Raw genomic sequence first — 15,398 nt, forward strand, 5'->3', positions numbered from 1 at the left:
TATTCCGTCTTTTATATATATACACACAATTTTACAGAATACATAATAATAAATACATAAATAAGGAGAAAAAAAAAAAAATAAATGAGGAAATATTGATTAAACAGATCATTCATATATATATATATACAATCCTCCCCACAAAACAAAACATAACATAATAATATTAAATAAAGATTATAGCCTACAAAAACATCAAAAAGTGAGCATACCAGTACATTCAAAGTTTTAGTAGCCTAGTCTTTTTGTTACAGGAGGTAGACAAAGCTTTATATATAGGCTATAGACCTTAACGTCTTCTTGAAAGTGAGAAAAATTGGGGGTCACTTTCATAGGTTTACATTTGTGGATAAAGCCAATTCCACCCAGTGGTGCTCATTGTCTAAAAATTACGATATTTTAAAGGATTTTGGAAAGTAATGTAAAAGTGATTTTTAATGTAGGCCTACTTTTGTATCACAATAAAACATACGGTATGCAACTTGCCCCAACCTTAAAGGGATAGTTCACACAAAATTTTTAATTATGTCATAATTTACATCATGTCGTTCCAAACCCAAAACTTCGGAACACAAATTAAGATCTTTTTAATGAAATGTGAGAGCTTTCTGTCCTTTCAATGACAGCTACTCAACTACCACTTTGTCACTTCAGAAAGTTCTTAAAAAGATATTAAAACTAATCCATATGAATTGAGCGAATTTAATCTGAGAGTAATTAATGACAGAATTTTCATTTTTGGGTGAACTATCCCTTTAAATGTATGAACACTGTTATTAACACAGTTAAACTCGTAGTTGACTCTTGTCTGAATGTACTGGTTATTGTGTTGATTTTAATTTGAGGACAGAAGTCACACACACACACAAAAAAACTATAAATTAAGACAAGGTAGGCTACCAAACATCCCCAAAAAAAGATAACCAGAATTTATGTAATTGGACTTTTGTCTCAAAACCATACTAAGATGTAGCCTAGCCTAGCCCCAGACTCCCCTATATCTTATCTATAAAGACAAATTTTTGTCCAAATAATTCAAATTTAATGTTTCTAAAAATCTCCAGAAGTATGTGATTATATTTCAAGTTTGGATTTCGCTAGTCCGACTCCTTATTCTTGTTTTTTTTTTTTTTTTTTGCTCATTGAAACTCATTGAGACTCACTCCACTTCCATCATCAACCATCACTCTTTCGTTTCAGTTAATTAACTGTATAGTTTGGTTCTTTGTGAAAAAAAAAGGAAAATTGACTTTTTTGGGGGATGTTTAAATATTGCCAATTGTAGATTTTTATTACAGTTGTAACACTGTGAATATTTCCCTTCTCGTGCAAGTTAAAATTTTCTTTATACATAATTAGATAAAAAGGAAAAGCAACAATTTAAACTTATGCACAGTAGCCTAAATGCAACAAGTTAAACTTACTCACAGCGAAATTAATATTTGCACATATTCCACAGAGTCTCAATACTTTAGTGACGTCCAGGGCTTAGATATAAATTATAAAGAAAAAAACACTTATTCACTTTACCACCTGTGTCATAATTAAGTACATCATATAGCACCAAGCAAATAATGATTTTTGATGTCAGGAAGGTTGGTAACATGATTAACATTTCATGACATAAAAACATATGGTTGCGGACTTTGAAATATTAACCCAAATGACAACAAGGATGAACAAAATACTGATACGGTGCTTGTGTACTTGTTAAAAGGCTCAGATATCAAAAACTGACACAATATACTCATATCACCATAACATTAGGTAACACAAAAATGTACGTGATCTGAATTAATTCAAATAAATAAAAAACAATCAAAAAAACATTGACTCAAATCCATTATTCTACATTAGGACAATGAAGAAAGCAATGTCTCAAATTTTGAGGTCAGGGTGTAATTCAGCAAAGCACAAGGAACGGCTCTCACAAAGCTAGCACCCATTCCATTATAAAAACCTCGGACTCCATTTTTCTCATAGATTCCGACGAGTCCTTGAAGAGCATCCGCAGTCTTCTGTGAGGTCGAACAGAAAGCTGAGATTGTGAGAGAAAATACAAACAACACAGTGATCAAATTACAGCTATATTTAGTAAATGCTAAAGAGATTCACAAGACAAATACTGATACATTCACACAGTCTGAGATTAACGTATCCTGCATAAGAACATTTAGCTAATGTCCCAATTTAAGTTATGAAAATGTTATTTCTGAATTATTATTATTTATTTATTTTCATAATTATGAACGTTAAAGTTCCCATGAAATCAAAATGGAAGTTTTTTGGCTTTTAGTATGAATATGGTAGCCTTAAGGTTATCTATAAGCTAGTGTGATCCAAAACAATGACAAAGATATAAGCGTTCAAAACTTACAGTCTCTTACTTCCATCAATATGGATCAATGATTTTGATGACATCACTCTGCACCTCAGCTTCTCATCAGATTTTCTGTCCAATCAAATGCTCTCTAGAATCTAAAATGCCCCGCCCCTTACACTATAAATAGACGCTGAAGCTGCCGCTAAAATCTGTCACTTGTTAACACAAAATTACTATTTTCTACATGGTGAATGGTATAGTGCACTATATAGGTGATAGGGAACGATTCAGACAGTGTAAATATGCTTTCCATTGGGGTGAATGAACGCTATTGGCTATTTAAAAAGGGGAGGGGCTGTTCGATATGTCCCGCCCTGTCTTCCTGTTTCAGTGGAAATGACATCAACACATTGAATAATGCTGCGCGTTTCACGGCACTTCAGTGGGCCTTTAAAGGAACATTCCTTTTTTATCATTCTTCAACATTATGGGAACATTACTTTTGAAACAAGCAGTAACATATAAAAAATGTTAGACAAACGTCCAACTTAATTTCAGAAAAAAGTTCCATGAGAAAGGTATAAATAAATTTTTTTTGTACTAATGTTTTGAGAACAATAGAACAATAGATAACTTTTAACGAACATTCTATTAACGTCTGTTCATAACTTTGAAAGAGACCTTAGCAGAACGTTAGTCAAAGTTCTGAGAACATTTCCTGTTAGCTAGGATTCTGATGCTGTGTTAATGCAGACAGAAGATGAGCATGATACAAATTTGCCAGATTGTACAGCACAGATATTTATTATTAAAAGCCTTGGAATAGATTTGTATTGATAAAGGAAAATGTTGATGAAAGTAATTCTTATTAACGTTCACCTTGAGCTTGCTGTTGTGTTCTAATGACAGCAAGTGGGTAACTGGTGGCCTGTCCCGATGCAAATGCAGCAAAACTGAAGAGGAACAGCTTGGAGTCGCTGACTTGCTCTGGATCCTGTCTTGCCCAGCTCATAATTGACTGCAAGAGGAGAAAGGTTTCATGTTAATGACTGATGACTTTAAATTTAGTGAGAAGAAAATAAAAGTTGCAGCTTGCCCATGCCACACTGCCTGAAAGTAAAAGCAGTGTTGTAGTTTGTCTCTTGTTGATTGAATACTCAGATACCTCCTCTCCTCTCGAATACCTGATGCACTGCACATTCCACTCCAGCATAAGGTATCATGCAGAGTATGCTGGGTTTGAACCCTCGGTAGAAAGCTGCCACAGACTCGTTCTGGTAAATCAGCTTGGCACATCCCAGTACTCCGTTGTAGGTGCCGGCAGGCTGGAGATTGAGTCTCACTTTCAGCACCTGCCGTTAAAAAAAAAAAAAAAAAAAGTTAATAACTGGGGTTACTCTAATAAGTTCTGAATGTTAACTACAACTTAGTTTGCATTGTTGATGAAAAATGACTAATATGGAAAGTACTTGTACTGTATGTATGAATTGCAACTTTATTTCTTGTAATTCACAGTTGCGACTTACTATTGGGACTATTTCTCATAGTTACACTTTTTTTCATAATTGTGACTATATATCTCACAATGTCACTTTACCTCACATATCTAATAATTGTGAGTTGAAATGGCATATTGTAACTTCATATTTTGCAATTGTGGCTTTATTTCTTGCAACAGCAACTTTATTTATTGTAATTATAGCAGTAACACTTTACAATAAGGTTTCCTTAGTTAACTACATTAGTTAACATGAACTAAGAATGAACAATAGTTCTACAGCATTTCAATAATCTTAGTTAATGTTGATTTCAACATTTACTAATACATTATTCAAATCAAAAGTTGCATTTGTTAACATTAGTTAATGCACTGTGAAGTAACATGAATAAACAATGAACAGATGTGTTTTTATAAACTTGTTTAGTTCGTGTTAGTTAATACATTAACTAATGTTAACAAATGAAACCTTATTGTAAAGTGTTACCATTTTTATATTTTAGTATCATTGAGACTAATGGTTTATTTATTTTGAAATGTCTTATGTCTTAAGTCTTAAATATATATATTTTTTGCCATTTTTATTATTTAATAATTTTTATTTTAGCTTTGGTTTTAGTTGTTTTAATACATCAAGATAAACTAAATGAAAATGAGAACCTAGCTGAAATAAAATTAAAGTTCTTTATGATTTCATTTTAGTTAAGGTTGATTTTTTTTTAATGGTTTTAGTTTTAGTTAGCTATAATAACCCTGGGTCCCTCGCCACAATTACGACAATTGTTATAATTTTATTTGTTTAATCTGAGGCAGAAATTTAGCCATTTATTTATGCATTTAGCCATTATATAAGGCAACAAGTTTGTGTGACAAAATTACATTTGCCATTATACTTTTTGGGAGCATGAAAATGATACAATACAAAGATAAAAAAAATCAGTTATACGCATCTTTTGCTCTTCATGTTGTTGTATTAACACTAAAAAAAGCTTTGCCTGTCTTTGCCGGAAAGTAAAGAAGGGAGAAAGAAAATTTTAATTACGCAAGGTGTATTGTTCTCTGAAAAACTACATATTTGACAGACAACACCTAACAGTAAGGAGCTCCAACCTGTTGTGTCACTGTGATACCTCTAAGGGGTAGAACACAGCATGTGCCACAGCCCCTGACACACAGCCCAGTCCAAACCTCTGATGGACCGACAGTTGGTCCCGCTCGCCCAGAGTGGACATCCTCATCTGTTGGGAGAGTGACAAAGAATATTTGAACATCTGTGCACATGTGAGTGAATGCTTGTGCATGTTTGTGTGCTCACCTGGGCATAGATGAAGCACTGAAGCGTTGATTGTGGTGTTCCTTTAAGAACATTCACAGCATTTCCTTGCCACAAGGATCTAAAACCTCCAGTCTGCAGCTCTCGGAGTCCCAGAGACACAGCTTTGGATCCAAAAACCTATCCAGTATATTGCAATGTGTTAGGCTATTCTGTTAGATCTCACACACTCAGTTTTACAAATAAAACATATGGTATATACTCCTAATTTAACTGAAATACTAATATTCAGTATAATATACTGCATTATCGCTTTGACTGCACTGACACTTTTGGATGAGAATCAAATCTTGAACTGAATTGAGCTGGATGACGACACTACTGTCTTCTGTAGAGCTGCTTAATGGCTTAATCGACTATTTAATAAGTGACCAATTTTGCAACATCGACACTGTGTAAAGTTCAGTTTGGGTGAAAACGGGCTTCAAAGTGCAAATTTTTGAAAACGATACTGTTATTGTTTCTGTGTAAACTACAATACCAAGAATTTGTGAAAATGATGACGTCATGCGCATGTGTATTACGTGCTCTGTTTATAGGCACATAGTGTTTCTTTACAAACTGACATCGCCACCTACTGGCCTGGCAGCAGAATACAGCGTTTTAGTCGTTTTTTAGTCAGATCCGTGTGAACATGATCCGTTTGACAACTTATCGCCTGTATGCAAAGCTTTTTAAAAATGGTTTTAGTACGTTATTGTTGTGTAAATGTAACCTTCATTTTTAGATCAGTGTTTCCTGTTCTTCCTTTTTTTGAGCCACCAGCTCTTTAGTTATTCTGTGTATATATTTATTCCTCAGTTTGAGTTGTTCTTTTTTCATTTTCATTTATTTTTACTTGGTTATGTTTCTCCGGCGTTCCAGTATTCTCCTGTGCTCCTGTGTGTTATTTGTTTTGGTTTATTGTTAAATAAAGTGACTGACTGCTGCATATAGATCCTGCCTCAACTTCTCTTCCTTGCTGAAACCAACTATGACAGAAGACCGGACCAAGAAACAACTGAAAATGGATAAAGCAGCAGCATTTATTGCCCTCACCCGTGAGGGTATCCCTTTGTTGGTTCTGTTTGGTGGCCCAGCAATCCAGTTTTATTTTAACAATGACAACTCTCAGAATAGAACTCAACAGCAAATTAATGATAAGAATGGAATATACATAGCTTTGTCTTGGCAGACTAGATCTGCTCCGGTGCTGCTGATGCATGAGTGAAGGCTACTGCCGAAACATGCACATGAATACAGGGAATAGGATACGAGCTGCTGCAAGGAAAGGCAGGTGGTGCTGGGGAAGGAGGAGGGCTAGGACAATTCCCATGGCATGCTGCACTAAGAGCCAGTTCAAAGACTGAAAGCACAAAGCCGAGGCACAGCGGCGATCACAGTCATGGGGTTCGCAAATGGATCTATCAGTGTGCTTAGAGACGGGCCCAGCCTTATCTCTGCCTTCACCTGATAGGTCCAGTGCCTTCTCTCAGGGTTTGGAAGCACGCGCTGCAGTTCCTTCCGCCCCGATTGATGCACTGACACTGCAACTATCTAGTTCTGAGGAACTAGATGTTATAAGTGTCGACGCAAGAGATACTGAGAACTCGCCACCTCAGTCTTATGCGTTTGAGGAGCTGGTTGATGTTGTAACAAAAGCAATTGAAAGACTGAGTATTGACTGGCCAGCAGATAAGCAGGATGTTCATTCCAAAAGCAAGCTGGACGAACGCTTCCTTCCATCACGGTCACAACCTAAACATCGGGGCCTACCGTTCTTCCCGATCTCCACACCTGTTTCGCACAGAGTGCACAAACATCGAACTATTCCTCTATATCGAATTATAAAGAGCAAGGTTATAGGGAGATGCCAAAAGTGGAAGAGACGTTCGCAAGCTATCTCTCCCCCGAGGTGGTATCTTCCCTAAAGGCCCCGGCATTACCCACTAAGCCAGTCAGAACCACATCTTCGCTAGTGGGTAAAGCTTACTCAGCTGCTGGTCAGGCCTACCAAGCTGAGTTGTTAGGAAACATGGACAAGGGCGGGGGAATTGGTCCTGACGTAGTTTGCGAACTAGGTCGAGCCACAGATTTATCTCTTAGGGCCGCTAAGGAGACGGCTAAATCCATCGGCCGCTCTATGGCAGCCCTGGTGGCCACTGAGAGGCATCTGTGGCTCAGCCTAAGCAATATTAAAAAGAAGGACAAAAATGTTCTTGTGGATGCGCCCCTGTCACCTTCTGGCCGCTTCTGCGACACTGTAAATTCAGTCGTCGAGAGGTTCTAGGAGGTCCCCACTTTCCAGAAGCTCCTCCCCAGTCGCTCTCATGTCTCTGAAAACTTCTAAAACAAGCTCCTCACACCGTGCCACCCAGAAGCAGAGCATAGCCTCCTGTGCTCCCCCACAGAAAGGTTGGGGACAGGGAGGGTGCTCTCAGCCGCAGTCTTCGAGGGGTAAGACAGATCTGAGGACCGTTATTATCTCCAAGAAGGCTGCGGGGAAGAGGTCCTGATGCCCGAGTGCTCAGGCCAGTGAGGGCAGTCCCCCCCGAAGTGGAGCGGTCAACACCTCATTATCCGGTGCCCGTCTCCCTTCGGTGTCCTCAGGGGACCGTTCTGCCAACCCTGCCACCTCGTGTGCTTCAGGGCGCAGCGGTCTCTGGCAAGCACATATCTCAAAGTCCACCCGGAAACGTAGTGGCCTCGGGATGCCCGCCCCCTCCAAAGGGTTCGAAAGGTTGTATCTTTAGTTGTATACAGCGACAACAATGCTCATACTTTAATTTCTTTGGATTTAATTAAATACATGTAAGTGAATTTAACAGCAAGTGTGGACAAAAACAAAAACACACTTAATTTTTGACTGACAAAAAAATACCTGAAGTCGTGTCTTTAACAGGTCAATTGGTGCTGTCACAGTTCTGGACACTGCATCTGCCAAGCCTGCGGCCAGTATAAAATTCCCCCAGATTGACAGGTCAGTCTCGTCCTGGGTTAACTCAATAGACAATGAGCGACTCTCTCCTACATCAAACACCTAAAAAGACAACATCCTTTTGATGATGATGAACAGTTCAGATTAAACGTACAGTGTATGTGCAAAATCTTGAAGAAGTTGTTTAGTTAAAATGACATTTTCCCCTCATTTACTCATGTCATAGTCTTTATGTAAAGTATGACTTTCTCTGCGGAACACAAAGATTTTTAGAATAATAGCTCTCAAGGTCCACACAATGCAAGTGAATGGTGACCAAAAGTTTGATGCTCCAAAAAGCACATAAAGTATAAAAGTAATTCATATGGCTCCAATGGCATAATCAATGTCTCAAATGTCTCATACAGTATATAGGTTTTTAGGATTTTTTGTTATTCCTGGATGGATCTACTCAGCTGAAATGGAAGTGTTCCGCAGAAGAAAGAAAGTCAAACACATCTTTAGCACTGGGGTGAGTAAATAATGAGATAATTTCCCTTTTGGGTCAATTATTATTTTAAAGTTTGAAGATATTTTAGAAATAAGTATTTAAAAGCTGGAATTTTTACCAAGTTATGTTTCCAGGAAGATACTAACTCTCCAATGTTTTCTGCTGGGTTGATGATGACGTGCTGGAGGAATTCATCCCAGTCTACTGTCATAGAGTTGTCTTCATCCATCCTAATGACAATCAGAGTTTAATGTTAATAATAATAATCCAATCAATACAAATTCCTAAGCATTTAATTGATTTCATGCATTTAATATAAACTGTATCAGAACACAAGGTCTATTTAAGATTTACATAAATCGGTAGATGACAAGGTATCTGACACCATAATACAAAAGCATGGAGTGATCTTGATGTGACATTTATTTTATATGGCATTGTTACCAATGGAACAGAAATGAATATCAAATATCATATTAAAATATTGCAGATGTGAAGGCAGCAGCATCAGGTCTCTTACATTTGAATGATTCTTTTTGCATTGGGTTTTGATATGACCAAACCTAACTCCTTAAACAGAATCATGATATCCTCCAGGTCAATTGCCCCTAATCAGAGGAAAGAATTTTCAATTCATATTTATTTGTATAGCGCTTTTCACAATACATATCTTTTTCAAAGCAGCTTTACAGAAATGCATGTTTCTAATTACAGTTTTTTACAATCGCTAGGACACATTTCTCAATAGCCTACTTAGGTTACTTTTTCAAAACTCTTTACACAGTCTATGTGAGCTAAACTGTGGATCACTCATCATTGCTTTGGCACAAAATGCATTCACTAACTTTCAATTTACATTAATTCTTTTCTCAATTAAACACAAATACCACCAACATTTTTGCACATTTATATACTCTTTTCAATAATGTTAAACTTACATGCAACGAAAATCAATCATGTTATCCCAAAACAAATGGATTAAGTAAACTTAAATTTTACATATATTTAAGTGGATTGAACACAATCAAATTAAGTTAGGACAAAATGTACAGCAATTGTGTTGCTTTAGCTCATTTTATCAAGCAATATAAACAAGCGGCAAAGGTTGTTTTTTTTTTTTTTTTTTTTTTTTGCTAGTGTTATGGTGGAACAAGCTTATTTTGAGACATATATGAAGTGTTTTGTTGGTCTGAGTGAGTTTTGGAGGTGAGATTAACTGTTTGGCCAAGATATCTTTTACAAAAGAAAACATTGAATGCTCCTGTTGTTCGTGTTTTTTTAGGTTGTTTTATGAGTGACAATGTTTGCTGGGGGAAAACCTTTGCGAGTGTTATGGAAGAATTGACTTGAAATGAAAGACTTGATTATAGACCTAAATTAAGTGTTTTGATCAATTTAGTGCGTTTTGAATGTGAAATTAACTGCTTTGCCAATATAAAAGTTGGTTAGGTGAACTGTGTAAAGAGATTTGAAAAAGTGACCTAAGTATTTTTAGAAACGTGTCCTATAGCGATTGTATATATATATATATATATATATATATATATATATATATATATATATATATATATATATATATATATATATAACTGTAAGATTGATGTTACCAGAGGTGACTATCAAAGTAATATCCAAATTGAAATGTGCAGTTCTAAGACAATACAGATCATGTTACATCATGTACAAAATACAAAAATAGAATATCATTTAAATGTATATTGTAATAGGCTATATAAAAATAATATGATTAAAAATATATATTTTTACACTGTTTTGGTAACCTACTTTGTTTTGTAGTTGAGAGAACATTGTACACCACTGCACAAATGCCAGTTCTGTAACAGTAGGCCTACTGTAAGCTGTTTCAGTTAAAAAAATAAGAATGATAGGCTATTTGTCACAGACAACTTACCACATTTATTTCTGTCAAGGGCATGGAAATCTATTTTCCATTTCTTCTCTCTGTCCATTATGTAAATAAGAAATTCCTGATAGCTTAGACGTCCATCCTCGTTTTGGTCATAATTTGACAAGATTGCCTGAACGAAAAGAATTGTAGGCTGTTATTTGTTCACACAGAAAATGATTGTATCTCCAGATAGGCAGCATAAAAGAATGATTACTTGACATGATCTCTGCAATTGATATCAGTAGAAAATCTTACTTGAACCTTTTCACACACTGGTTCCACACCTATCCTTCGCATTTCACTATGCAGCTCCTCACGAGATATAAAACCGTCTTTATTCCTGTCGAGTTTATCAAACAAACCGCGGAAGCTATCCATGATGTAAAAGACAAAAAGCTATTTAAATATAACGATTCATATGAGAAATAGTTTTAAGTAAGCTTACTACTTAATTTGTGGTCAGTTATTATATTTTGAGCTCATTAACGCTGAGTCATATGTATCTCTGCCCGAGGATGGAGTTCAGTGCGGTGGCTAATCCTCCTCTTACCGGGAAATGTCGTGCAGTACCGAGGCTAACCAGCAGATGGAACTGCGGCGGTGTGTGTTACAGTGTTTTATTGCTTACACACTCTTTTCTGAAACTAAACTATGGCTTCATTTCTCTCTACACACAATAACGCACACAAGATGCCAAACGTCACACATCTCTTGCAAAAGCAAACACTTCATTCAAAACTATTTTAACTATTGTGTTTTTGCACAGTAACTCTGCACACAAACCATCAAATGATTAGCCACATAAATGCCAAACTACACACAGATGTAAACTAGACAAAATATGACCGCCGCTCAGGCCTGCACTGGCTTTCCACAAAAATAAATGACGTGGAGCAATTTGGCTGTATTGCGTGTTTATGTATATAAGTTGTATATTTTAAAAGACTGTCTGGAGTATTCCTGTGGATCATGGATAATTTAGAGTTTTGTAATTATTTGCTATTACTATTTAAGTTTTATATCAAAAGTCATTAGTTTAGACACTTAACATCCATAATGTGAAAATGTCACATTCATAACAGTGGTTTTCCCTACATAATGTATTATAAAAATGAGTTTCAAAAACACTTATTGTGTTCAAGCAAGTCTTTTTCATGCTACATTGGTAACAACAAACAGCTTTTTAAACAAAAAACAAACAAAATTAAACTCATTCCCACTGTACCTAGAACACTTAAGTAAATGTCCCATTGAAATTAATGGGATTTTATGGATTTAGGTGAAGAAAGTGTACACATAATACATTTTGGTCTGTACCATGAAGAGAAAACTGATTCAATTATATAAACTATATATTTTCTGAAAGCGTAGACTCTCAGGATGTGATCTAACATGGCATGAAACATGTCCCACCCACCTCATTAGTATACTGCCCAAGCATAACACATTGGGTATTGGTAAATCGGGTATATGGCTGATACCTAAAAAAAGTAGTAGTAGGCTATGTGCATGTCTGTCTGTGTGTGTGTGTATGTGTTTGTGTATGTGTGTGCGCGTGTGTGTGTCTGTGCGTGTGGATGTCAATGTGTGTGCATGCTAGCGTTTGTTTGTATTCCTGCATGTGTGTGTGTGACAGTATCATCCTAAACCAGCAACCCTTCGCTCAACAGCACCATCTACAGGCCGATGAGTGTACAGTCACTAAATGTGCAAATAAATGAATTTATTTTATGAATTTAAATTCTACGAAACTTAGCATACCCCCAGAGGATGTCAAGTTAATCATACACATGAAATATGGTGCAGTTCTGAACATCTCCACTGAAGATAGGGGCGATTAAAGCAGAATAATATTGCATTTTCATTTTTTATGGGAAGGGGCGCAAATCACTAATGAGTGATTATGGGCTAGGTTGATGTGGGCCCTTAAGACCAACATACCATAAAAATTTCTTCATCCTCGGTGCCACGGTTCAGGTAGTTATTTAGGAAAAACTGCATTTTTGGGGTTTGGGGGGGCCCAGCGCGGGGGGGGGGGGAGTGGCCCCCGGGGACCAAACGAAATTTTTCCGTAAAAGTCTAGTGGGGCTACATGCTCACCAAATTTCATGTTCCCCGGTGTTTCGGTGTCCCTGGTATCGTTGACGAAAAATTCAGTAGATGACAAAAAAAAAAAAAAAAAAAACTTTGACAATCCCTATATGACCGCTTTCGCTAGCGTAGCTAGCGGCGGTCATAATAAATGTAAAACACTACTATCTTGTGGCATTGCTTGTTCAGTGTGCAGTGGAGTGTACAGGAGTTTGTCACACGTACATGTAGGCCTATGTGCACAAATAGGACACAATTGATAAACTTTATAGTTATTGAACTGATCTGAATAAATATAGCCTAAGTGACTTGAGCTGAATAATGACACTTTTGGCTTATTAGAGCTGTTTTACAGCAGAATTTGAACGTGTTACTATTGTGAAGCTGCTTTGAAACAATCTGTATTGTAAAGTGCTATAGAAATAGAAGTAGGCATAGGCTACTTGACTTGTGCATTCAAAAACAGAAATGCAAGGGTGATTTTTTTTTTCTCAAAACATTGAGTTTTGATTTCTAAGTGATCAAATTAGGTATATTTACACTATAAACAGAAATGAAGAGTGTAAAAAAAAAAAAAAATCTTTCTGAAAACGGTGAGGTTTAATTTCTATAAGTGATCGATTTTGCAACCAACAAGTGTTTTCACACATGATCATTGGGTGGAGGATTGGGAAATGATTGTGGCATTTAAATGGCAGTGTTTTTTAAATGAAACACAAGAGCTGTTAGTTTTGAATTATGTGTGTGTCTAATGTAGAGAACTTTGTTTAGCAAGTTTGTTTTATCAGTGTGCTTGCAGTTTTAAAGACTTGTCTGAAGGTTATGTAGATGAGTGAATGGTTTCACTGAGTGGGCCCCAAGTACCACTTTTAGTGTGTAAGCTAGTGTGGATTGGCAATATTGTTCACAGACCAAACATGGTCATTTCTAAAAGCAAACCATGTGGGTGCCTGATCACATTTTACAATGTAGGCTATTCCTATTAGACTAATATTTTTTCAAAGATAAGGCCTACTTCAAATATGCAAAGTCGGTCTGGGTGAAGGAGGTTGTGATAGAGAGGAAATAGGATCTTTTGATGGCAGGCTGCCACTACTATACTTAGAGTGCTGCCTGTTAATGTCAGATTTTCCATCTATTTTCAGAAAATGACGTGTAATAGTGTAACGGTCACCAGCTGGAGTGCCCTTGAGAGCCACCAGGGTACTCCACAACAGACCATTGTCATTCCCTCACAAACTACATCTCCCATGATTCTCTGCCTGGACTCATTAGCACTCATTGTTTTCACCTGTGTCTCATCTTCTTGTTTGCTCACCCTATATAAGCCTGGTTCTTTCTGTCATTCCCTGTGAAGCCTTGTTTAGTGTTTCTACTGCATTTCTGAGCGTGTTTGTATCCTGTTTCTCCCGTGTCCTGGTTCTCTTGATTCTCTGACTGTTCTCTCAGATTTCTCTCTTTGCCTCAGCCCTGATCTGCTATTGTTTGGCTTGTTTCTTTGACCCTTGCCTGTTATCTGGATTACGTCTTAAGATTACCCTTTTCAATAAATACTGCATTTGGATCCTCCACCTTCTTGTCTCGGAGCAGTTCATGACAAATATAGCCTGCATCAACTTTGCTTAGCTTCTGATGAAGACAGTGTGCTTTACAGTTGTATCTTATTGAGCTAAAGCTTTACGCTAGCCTAAGGGGTTTCACTTATAGGCGTTATACTTAATAAGAACCTGTTGTCTGCAGTAATATGAATCTTAAAAGTCTCCCATATTAGTCTAAAGGTAATCTAAAAGACAGATTGTTAAGAACTGAAGTTAAATGGCAGGAGCCAATATAATAAATGAAGAACAATGCATTCAATGACGACATCTTTCAAATTATATCAATTCATTTCTTACTCACAAACCACCAAAACTATATGAACCTACATGAAAATTTGCATGTTTACTTACAATTTTCAAAACTTTTAAACTTAAATTAAAAATATAATACAACTGCATTAGACAGCAATTTGCTACAGTAATACCATATTTAAATATATGTAGGCCTACTACAACACTAATAGTAACAAACAAAACAGGAACTGTAACAATAATATTTGTTTGCATTTTGTGAGCAACCTAATAAATTGGTAAAGTTGAATGAATTATAATAAATTATAATAAATTATAATATATTATGTTATGGTTGTCAACAAACAAACACACTTTGTCACTCATAAAACAATGAGCTAAAAACACTAACATGAGCATTATGCAATGTTTTTTTTTTTCTTTACAAAACTAGAATGACACTTTCTGCCTATAATTCACTAGAGCATATTACATAGTCCATTACATTACAGTACAAAATTATTCCTAAGTTTCCCCTTTTAAATGGATGGTAATGAAACTCAAAGACACCTGCAGGTGTTCAGATACATCTTTTTATTATTTTTTATTAAAGCAGAACATAGAAAAAAACACTATATATATATTAGTCTTTGAGTTTCATTATTACATCTTCTTCCTTATTACATCTTTGATATAAAAAAAAGTAGCACATTTATGTGTTGTTCTAGGTTTTAGAACTAAACAGTTTTGAAAAAAGTATAGCTAAACGTGCAAAAATCCATAGTTTAGCTCACATAACAAAGTAGCTATACAAAGTATTGAGAAATCTAGCATTTGATAAAAAATATATATTTTTTAAATAGTAACTGTAAATATGGGTATTAAAGTGGAACCTCTTTCTTGTCAGACCCTGTCTTCATGTGAATTGAACAGACCTGGATAGATAGATAGATAGATAGATAGATAGATAGATAGATAGATAGATAGATAGATAGATAGATAGACAAC

The 15,398-nt window shown here is 36.1% G+C and overlaps 1 protein-coding gene across 2 annotated transcripts; it reads right to left on the bottom strand.

Annotated features, from left to right (window-relative positions):
* Positions 1-830: 830 nt before the first annotated feature.
* slc25a24l (solute carrier family 25 member 24, like) lies at positions 831-10,963 on the bottom strand. Of its 2 annotated transcripts, none has more exons than XM_084412624.1 (10): positions 10,732-10,963; positions 10,474-10,600; positions 9,082-9,169; positions 8,680-8,791; positions 8,015-8,173; positions 5,137-5,274; positions 4,952-5,059; positions 3,508-3,675; positions 3,203-3,341; positions 831-2,038 (listed from the first exon to the last, which is right to left on the bottom strand). In XM_084412624.1, exons 1-10 carry the CDS (start codon positions 10,846-10,848, stop codon positions 1,854-1,856), a joined length of 1,341 nt encoding a protein of 446 aa, XP_084268750.1. In that variant the 5' UTR covers positions 10,849-10,963; the 3' UTR covers positions 831-1,853. The 2 variants fall into 2 exon arrangements, with proteins under 2 accessions (XP_084268750.1, XP_084268749.1); XM_084412623.1 differs by having other exon boundaries at positions 10,726-10,963.
* Positions 10,964-15,398: the final 4,435 nt, after the last annotated feature.

The sequence above is a fragment of the Rutilus rutilus genome, assembly GCF_951802725.1.
Source record: "Rutilus rutilus genome assembly, chromosome: 6".
In the NCBI taxonomy this organism is placed as follows: Eukaryota; Metazoa; Chordata; class Actinopteri; order Cypriniformes; family Leuciscidae; genus Rutilus; species Rutilus rutilus.